Consider the following 9,813-nt stretch of genomic DNA (forward strand, 5'->3'; position numbering starts at 1 on the left):
GAGGCAGATAGGTCAGTCACAGCCTCTGTAAAATGTAATACCACTCTGAAGAAAATCTTTCGGGATTACTTTAACTCCATTAACCTGTTTATCGTGCTCTTTATTTTATAGCTTTGAATAATAAATCACTTTTGCTTTCCTCTCCTCTTTAAGGGAGCAAGCTGGAACTTAATGATCTCCCACCTCCGGCCCCCTCTATCTCTCTCTCCCAGTCGCAATCGCTCCCCGTCTCTTTCACTCTCTCTCTCTGTCTCTCTCTCATTCAACGGTGTAATGCTCCGCTTGCCTCTCCTACTGGTGGTCAGGGGGCTGCGAATCTTATCTGATTTTCCAGAGAGGGGTTTGGAACTGGACTGAAGAGGCAGGGACAATAACAGGAAGCGGCCAGAGGAACTGCTGGGCTGGGCTGATCACTTTTGCCACTGGAGTGGCCTGATTGTCCAGTGAGCAGCTCTGTGGGAGCTCAGACAGGTTCACATGCAGCTGGAAACAGACAGCACTGACCTGAGACTGAGGAGGATATAATACGACTCATTTACTGAAGGGATTTTCGAATCGAGGAAGACCGTTGAAGTGACCAAAACTCTGGTAGGTGATTTTTTTTTATGTTTGTCATATATATGTATGTATATATATATATATATTTGTCTTTTTAGTATATTTGTCTTTTTTTAAGTTGAGTCTATGAAGTTCAGTTGAAATATTTAGATATTTTTGTACATCTGTATAATATGTACTGTATCTGTGTATGTTCTATTTGGTTTTATTCCATTTTAATGTGTATTGTAATATTTCTCACCAAAAAACTTGAAAGTCTGATTTGAATGATGCTTCCTGGACTAATAGGAAGGAAATTCCCAAGGAACACTGATTACCCATGGGAAGACTTTGAACTTATCTGGATGCAACATTTTACTTAGGAACAAATAAACTATTATAAATCCATGCACCATCTGTCCTGCTTTTTTCTTGAAATAGCACAGCAGTTACAGGTTATTCTTAATGTATCATACCATATGCCACTGTAGGAATAATGTTTTAGGAGATGCAGAAATCAGTGCTATCTCATCACACAAAGAATGAAAGTTGGTGCTGTTAATTATTAAAGGTCATGTAAAACATCACAGTTCAGGCTATAAATAACATAAAACATGCTAGCCGTGAGCTTCACATTATGCGACACATACACTTAAAATCTAAATGAAGAGAGGTGTACCAGATGAGTCAGAGATGAGGACAGGTGCAGTACACACACTTCAGACAGTGACACCTTTAACAGGTTGCTGGAACTTGTGACACTGAAGATGTGTGATAGAAAGGAGGGGAGAGTTGATGTATGTCAGGCTGAATTTCCTAGAGGAGCGAGTAGGCAGACTGCAGATTGCTGGAAGCTGCTCCGTGATTAAACCTATTTTAATCTGAAGCCCACACACAGACATACACACATACACGCAAAGCCTTTCAAATGACTGGTTTAAACAACAATTGCTGTGGAAATGGTGTGCTTTTCAATAATGTCAAATACTGAAAACAATTTGAATTGAACACGCTTCAGTGTCAATGTGCTGAGATTCCAATGAGTACAAAGCTGATAGCACTGCACTGAATTAAAAAAACATGTTTTATGCTGAGAGTGGTGGGTGGGAAATTGAAGAGAAATATGTGATGGTTTACATTAGACTTGTTTGAATGGAAATCATCTGCTCTCATTTTATCTATAAAAATATAATAGAAAGGACAAAAGAGAGAGGAAAGGAGACTTTAGAATTAAAATTACTTATTTTTAATTTTCCAATATAACATGATCAGTGTTGCTGACTGAATTATCATGAAGTAAATATTTAGTAACCAGCAATTCAAATGTGATATGGGTAGTTTGCATCAAAAACAAAAAGAGGCCAAGCAGAATCAAGAATTGGAATTTAGTAAAGCAAACACAGACAGGTGAGGTGGTGCTGTTACATCAAAAATCAGCACTCATGGAACACTGCTTGTCCAATTAAAGTAGTGTACTGGGACATTTGCCATATACATTTGCAACAAAACATTCAGTTAGTACTTACCCAGCAAAAAAAAAAAAGATGTATCAATATTATGGGACGTGGGAATGTTACTTTTATTACTTTAAATGATTTCTGAACAGTCTGAAACAAGCAATAACTTTTAAAATCTGATAGATGAACGACCAGCTAAAACATCAGAAGTAATAAAGTTTTTGTGCAAATGTTTTGAGAACATAAAGACCAAATAACTGAATAAAAGTTATGTTAACATTACTTGAAGAAGGTGTTTTTTTTGGTTTGTTTGTTTTTTTCATAGATTCAAGAGAACCTTGCCAGAATATTAGACAAATGCATTGTACATTATTTTCCACAAGCATTTTGTAACGTCAGTCCATTTATGGAAAATATTATTTGTCATAAGATTAAAGAATATTTAAAGTCATTATATGACTGTGCCCTCTTGAATGTATTTATTTATTTATTTATTTATTTATATTTAATTCTTTTGTAAGAGAGAATTTGTAGAATTACTCTTTCAAGTCTTACCAAAGAGTGGATAATGAGCAACATTTCCCTTTTGCCCTTACCTGACTGGAGAAAACAAAATGAAGAATAAAACAGGCATGAATAAACAAGAACAACAGAGTAGAAATGAGCTCAAAGCATAGCTAGCATAGTATCTTATGTGCTGCCCATACATTTCTGAATCCATTGTTTTATAGCTTATGTGAAAGTAATAATTTTGAGTGGAAGACTTTATGAGGCCCTATCGCAAAGATTTAGCAATTTGGGAACACTTAAGAAGCATAATCCACCTCATCTTAATATCATCATCTAAATGAGTCTAACATAAGAATGGTCCATCAAGCTAAAGCATGTTATCTGGGATGGGAATTTAGTAGGCTAGGGAATATATTAGTAGGCTTTAACAGTGTCACACAGTTAGAGTGTGCTGTTTCCCATCGTTCAGAAGAATACAGTTGAAAGTTTGTGCCACAGGAGGAACCCAAATGAGACAGACAATTTAATGAAGGGATTTCAAAGATAGAGATAACAATGGACTTTCTTTCTTTCTTTCTTTCCAACATTAAAACATTAAGCATACTGAGGTCTGTGAGGCTGAAGAAACCATCTTGAAAGGCATGAATTAATGTATATATTTTTTGTTTTTTTGTTCCATTCACATGGTTTACAGATGATGAAACAGACTGCCCGCAGGCAGATGGCTGAGCCTGGCTTCTGGGCAGGTGTTCTGGTCATTTTATGTACCCTCAGCATGGGAGCTGATGTCCACCAAGCTCTGAAAACGCCATCCATGCCGAGCAGAGTGCTTCAAAGACATAAGAGAGCCTGGAAATGGGATAAACTTTATGTGAATGAGGAAATGCCTCCAAAAAACCCACCTGAAAAAATTGGAAAGGTAAAGGGTCTAAACAATGATACATTTGATGAAAGTATGTATATAGTGCTACTTTGAATATACTGCTTAAAGTAAACTCAAGTACTTCCAAGTAGAGTCATATGAGGAATTACTATGTCAATTTAGAAATAATGAACACAATCTTTGGATTATTGTAATGTTTGTTGTAATGCTTGCTTTTATTTCTCAACTCCCCCCCCCCCCCCCCCCCCCCATTCCTTTCTCCTTTTAGCTAGAGAATACATTTTTCAATGCATCTGCAAGATATATTCTCTCAGGAGAAGGTGCTAATGACATTTTTACTGTAAATGACAATGGGGATATCATTGTCAATGCAAAGTTGGACCGGGAGAAGAAAAATGTCTACAATCTGTCAGCTTCACTCATCAACATTACAACCACAAAACAGATTGACCACGATGATACATTTATAATAGTGGTCATGGATATTAATGACAATAGCCCTGTGTTTCCACCTGACGTCTCTGGATCCATCAGTGAATCTTCTAAAGCAGGTAACAGGGTGGCCATTATGTCCATGTGTGGACAGCTTTACAAGTAGGACTGAATAACTATTATATAGTACACCTTGATGGATTTATGAAATGTGGATTTTGTTGCAGTACTGTAAAACAGCCAGCAAAACATTATATAATTTTAATCTGAAATATTTGGACACATTATTTTTCTAGGATCTATAGTAATGACAGTAAAAGCAACTGATGCTGATGATCCCACCACTCAAAATGGAATGATAGGGTACAAACTTCTGAATGGGACAGATCTCTTCGCCATCAACAATAAAGGTTTGCAATTAGAAATTATTGGGGTCATAAAAGTTATCTATCTATCTATCTATCTATCTATCTATCTATCTATCTATCCATCCCAACAAATAAGCAAATATTCTTACAATTTAACGTAACTTTTTTCTGTTTTAGCTGAATTTTCAGCAGCCATACTTTAGTCTTCAGTGTCACATGATCCTTCAGCAATCATTTTAATATCCTGATTTGATGCTCAACAATTTATTTTCTTATTATTACCAGCGTTGAAAACAATTGTGCTGCTTAATATTTTAGTGGAAACCATGATACAGTTTTCCAGTATTCTTAGATTAATAGAAAACTCAAAACCAAGAATGTTCAGCAGCATTTATTTGACATGGAAATATTGTGTAACTTTATGAATGTCTTTGTTTGTTTTGTCTTTAGGTGAAATCAGAACATTGACAAGCAGTCTTGACCGAGAGAAACGGAGTCAGTATCTAATTGCTATACAAGCCAAAGACATGCCAGACGTTAGTAATACTGGGAATTCTGCTACAACTATTGTGACTATCAACATTAATGATGTAAATGACAACATTGCCACCTTCAAAACAGGTAAGTTAACTGTAAAAGCTGTAACTAAATTTTGCAAAGACACACTGCATGCTAGACTAGACTATTTTTCAAATCAGTGTCAACAGAAAGTCTTTTTCTCCTTAGGAGAATACCAATTTAATGTAAAAGAAGACAGCAAACCTGGATATGAAATTGGCAAATTAAAAGTGGAGGACAAAGACGAGATACAAAACAAAGATCCATCTTTTACAATACAACATAAATTTGATGAAGTGTTTGGCATTAAACTAAGTAATGTGAAAGATGGAATTCTTAGCCTCAAAGTGGTAAGCATTTCACTACTAAACAAGCTTCATGACAACTTGAATTTTTAAGACTGAGCAATGCTTTTAATGATTTAAATTATAGTTGACATTTTTTCTCTTAGCTTTAGAATTATTGTTTTGCTAATTTTTTTTTTCCCTAATCACTCACAGCCTCTCGACTATGAAACGCAGAAGATGCACAAGTTTAGTGTAAACGTGTTAGAGCGCACAGTGTCTAAATCGCCAGATAACCAAGGACCCAAACTGCAGACGAGAGCCCAAGTTTTCATCAATGTAATTGATGTTGACGAACCACCTGTTTTCAACCAAACTGAATACAAGTTCAGCTTCTACGAGGGCCCGTTCCAGAATCCAATTATTGGAGCTGTTTCAGCAAAGGATCCAGATAAAAACGGTTACAAAATACGGTATATACGGAGATGTATTTTTATTCATCAAAAGAAATTATGCCTTCTGTGTTTTGCTGTACTGTCATAAAGGTTATAGTGTAAACAGATCAAAATGGTTTCATCTAATGTTGACATTTGATCACTCTAGGTACTCTATTGAAGACTCAAACTGTCCTGTAGCAGTGGATCCTGTACAAGGATATCTGTCCTTAAAGAAGCAACTGGACAGAGAGGACAAATCATCCTACACTTTCCAGGTTACAGCACAGGAGAATGTCACAAATGGTAAGATATAAACAAGCTTTCACAGCTTAACCATTTACACTACCAGTCAAACGTTTGGACACACCTTCATTTTTTCCACATTTTACAAAAATACTGAGGTTTTAAAAACTGTGAGATAAAACAAACACATGTAAACTATGTGAATGTGAATTATTTTTCAGGGAATAAGCAGTGTTTTATATTCATATTAATCACTATTAATTTATATTTGTAATAAAAAAAAATTAAGAATTTTAACATAAGCTTTTAAATAAAAATGCATTTACCACCATGAGGATCATTAATTCTGCTAAGTGTGTCTAAACCTTTAGTATATGTGTTTCCAAAATATGTGATTTTGTGATTTCAGTCTTATTTATATTCTGGAGGGATCACAAGCTCACTGAATTAGCTCTGGATAAATTATCTGTTAATCAAAGATTTGGTTCAACAAATCCAACAGAATGTGACTTTTGGGAACTGTTTTGTTTTGCTGTGCTAATTATGTTTATTTGCAAGAGTACTTCGATTTAATTAGAAATTAATGTTGTAGCAAAAGTTTGTAGCAAAAACATCTTTACATATTTACCAAATAACCCCAGCCAAGTAACAGCAATATTCACAGACAAATCTTTTTTAGTAGTAGTAGGTTTGACAAAATTAAATATAATAAGCATCATCGTCATTAGTATGATCATCATTATTATCATAATTATTATGATCAAGATCATTAGTAAATTTGTGGTAGTATGATCATCATTATTATCATAATTATTATGATCAAGATCATAAGTAAATTTGTGGGGGGGGGTTTATCTCTGAATCCTCAGGTCTAAAGTCCTATGCGCTGGTTAATCTGAAGGTTCTTGACATTAATGACAACGCACCAGAACTAACTAACCGGAGCTACGTGTATGTTTGTGAGAGTGATAAACCTGGAACAGTAAGGAGTCGCTTGAATACATTTCACATGAACACATTTATAATGATTTTCCTTTAGCTATATATTTCCATAATCCTTCATTTATCACCCTCTTGCAGATCATTGGGACTGTCGGTGCCTATGACAAAGATGAAAATTCAGGCAGGTTCCGTTTCACTCTGGCAAAAAGGAACTTGAACTTTTCACTTTATGATAACGGAGGTGAGTTAATTCATGTTGACTACATTTGATCAACAGAGTGGTTCTAATCAACTTTAATCAGCCACTCTACCATTAGGATAATGTTTGTAAAGTTGAATTTAAAAGATCTAGTTTCAGCGCAGGTATGCAATTTTTATTATGAATGATATTTAGACTGCTTTATCCTTAGTTCTCTGTCTACTCCAAAGCAAACTAACTGCTGCTTATTCCTAGAGTAATCAGGCATAAAAGGAATAGGACGAAACCCACCAAAATACTGTAAAATGCATTAGGTACAAGCTTTCTAAAAGCAGCAGCCATGCACAATTAATCTATGATCTGACACTCCATGTTCTAAATGTGCCAGACTGAGGAACATTTTCAGAACACTGTGGTTTCTTTCCTCACAGCTGTATAATGAACTAATATGATGGTTTACTATTTTACTAACTGGTTTACTAACTGGCAGAAACAGGAAAGCAAAGTAGTTTGTTAAGGTGCACTGACTGGAATGAAAAGAAATGTCTTGGGCTTTTTTTTCTCTCTCTTTTTAATAAAAATGACATATAAGCTTATTAAAAAGATTTCAGAGGGATCATGTGACACAGAAGACTGAAAATCCAGCTTTGCCATCACAGGAATAACTTACATTTTAATATCTATTAAAATGGAAAACCGTTATTTTAGTTGTAATTCTAATAGTAATTTCACAATGTTACTGTTTTTATTGTATTTTTGATATATAAATGCAGCCTTGGTGAGCACTTTCAAAAACACATAAAAAAAATCCCAAACATGTTTTAATTCATAAATGTAATCTAGAAAATGATTACATTTATTTAATTTCTAGCCATGTATTCAAGTGACAACAGAATGTTGCTTTTAACAATTGCAACTGACTTTCCTCAAAATGTGCTAGATGAACATTTCAATTTAGGCCACACGAATGTCAAAGTGAAGATTTACTCTTCCTACTATTGTGTGAAATGGGATATTCTTTGGCCTGGTTGCATTGAATTGTCACAAGAACCTCAGCAACATTTCCCTCCAAGCATCAACAGAAAACAAAGTCCAATGACAACAATAGCACTGCTGATGAAAATTGTTAGCTTGCACCTGTGGCATACACAGTCAGTCATTTCCCCTGAATAAGAGCAAAATTAATGACTGCATCTCTTCAATTATTAACATTTGTTGTAGATAACACTGCGCGCATTGAGCTGAAGCAAGGCGGTTTCAGTACAGAGCACTCAGTGGAACATGTGCTGGAAATCGAAATCACTGATGGAGGGACACCAGAACAGAAGAGCATTAACCTCCTCCAGATTAAAGTGTGCACGTGTCAGACAGGTAGACGGGTGGAGTACTGTATGGCCTACACCCGGACCGGAATGAGCGTCAGTGCCCTCTTAGCCATTCTTCTCTGCATCGTCACCATCCTGGGTACATTTACACTCATCTCTTATCTCACTTGTTTTTCTTCTTTCTATTACAAAGATATCCATGCATGGTCAACGACTCAGCCCTCAGTGTTTTCCTTTTTTTAAGAAATTTTTAAAAAGCAAACGCCTCATTTAATCAAGCCCAGCAAAACAGATTATGCAGGTTTCATGACCTGACAGAAGCGTGTTATATTAATGATACATGTGAACATTTTAAATCCTTTCTTTGAGGAAAGGCTTTTCTCAGTAATTTCCCAAGTGGAGACTCTATATATTTTATTCACCATCCTAGGATCCTTTAAGTGGTCTGGTTGTATAAATAACCCAGGTACTGAACACTGTAAATAAGAGCATGTAAGAGAGTCGCTTAGCTCCATATTTTCATTGTCATTGTTAGTTAGTGTACTATATATAATGAGGGAAAAAGATCCAAAATCTGTCACTGGGGCAGTACCCAGTACATATTTTTGTCTTATTTACCACTTTTGGGCACATATTAGTACCTTAAAGTGTATTATTATTATTGTAAGTACTTATTAGTAAAATGTAAAAAGGTATCACCTTAGTGACAGACTACCTTTTTTCCCTGAAAGTGTGAGAGGACATTTTGCTTGCGTCTCTACACCTTTTCCAAAGTAGAGGTTTGTGCTTGCATTTCTAGATGTGAGAAACAAGACAAGAGTGATGGCAATTAAGACAAGCCACTGATCTGCAGTCACACCATCAGACAGGCGAAAAGTGTTGAAGTATTCTGAAGTTCACAGACCCCTGTGCTAATAAGAGACTTCCTTTTCAACACCACCTTTCTTTATTTTCCACTGGTTTTATTTCGTTCATTTGTTTATTTCTAGATGAACGAACGGTGTTTGAAACTTGTGTTGTCAATCAAAATTTATAATGAGTTTACATTACAGAAATAAACCAGGAAGATGTTAAAGAAAGAAAGAAAGAAAGAAAGAAAAGCTATTTTGATATTGTGTCTATTTCTTTCATCTTCTTAGTCATCGTCATCCTCATTGTGTTGCGGAGGCGCTATCAGAAGGAAATTTTGGTTACCAAGTCTTCTGGCGAGATCCACGAGCAGCTTGTGAGTTATGACGAGGAAGGCGGTGGAGAAATGGACACAAACGGTTATGACGTCTCCATCCTGTCCTCTGCTTGTCACGACAGCAGCTTTCGGCCCAGCACGGGGCCTTCGCTGTACGCCGTGGTGAAGAAACCCTCTGCTTGTAAGGGTGACATGGCCATGATGATCGAGGTGAAGAAGGATGAGGCCGACCATGACCGTGATGGGATTCCCTACGATACTTTACACATCTACGGCTGCGAGGGATCTGAATCCCTGTCCGGTTCCCTCAGCTCTTTGGACTCATCCTCCAGTGGGTCCAATCTGGACTACAACTTCTTGCATGAGTGGGGACCTCGTTTCAGGACCCTGGCTCAGCTCTACGGAGTAGATGGCTCGGACTCTGATAGCTCCGACTGATCCTACTGAAGGCC

At 36.4% G+C, this 9,813-nt stretch overlaps 1 protein-coding gene across 2 annotated transcripts in view; it reads left to right on the forward strand.

Annotated features, from left to right (window-relative positions):
* Positions 1-294: 294 nt before the first annotated feature.
* Positions 295-9,813, forward strand: part of LOC107564636 (cadherin-5-like) — a 14,419-nt gene continuing 4,900 nt past the window's right edge. Inside the window, exons 1-12 of one of the 2 annotated variants that reach the window (XM_016249763.1) lie at positions 295-588; positions 3,199-3,423; positions 3,656-3,938; positions 4,116-4,229; positions 4,638-4,808; positions 4,914-5,095; positions 5,246-5,502; positions 5,633-5,769; positions 6,579-6,691; positions 6,790-6,892; positions 8,072-8,314; positions 9,315-9,810. In XM_016249763.1, coding sequence (XP_016105249.1) covers positions 3,199-3,423; positions 3,656-3,938; positions 4,116-4,229; positions 4,638-4,808; positions 4,914-5,095; positions 5,246-5,502; positions 5,633-5,769; positions 6,579-6,691; positions 6,790-6,892; positions 8,072-8,314; positions 9,315-9,799 — 2,313 coding nt within the window. In that variant the 5' untranslated portion in view covers positions 295-588 and the 3' untranslated portion in view covers positions 9,800-9,810. The remainder of the gene's footprint in view (positions 589-3,198; positions 3,424-3,655; positions 3,939-4,115; positions 4,230-4,637; positions 4,809-4,913; positions 5,096-5,245; positions 5,503-5,632; positions 5,770-6,578; positions 6,692-6,789; positions 6,893-8,071; positions 8,315-9,314; positions 9,811-9,813) is intronic. The other variant, XM_016249764.1, reaches the window with a different exon arrangement.

The sequence above is a fragment of the Sinocyclocheilus grahami genome, unplaced genomic scaffold (genome assembly GCF_001515645.1).
Source record: "Sinocyclocheilus grahami isolate Dianchi unplaced genomic scaffold, SAMN03320097.WGS_v1.1 scaffold952.1, whole genome shotgun sequence".
Classification (NCBI taxonomy): Eukaryota; Metazoa; Chordata; class Actinopteri; order Cypriniformes; family Cyprinidae; genus Sinocyclocheilus; species Sinocyclocheilus grahami.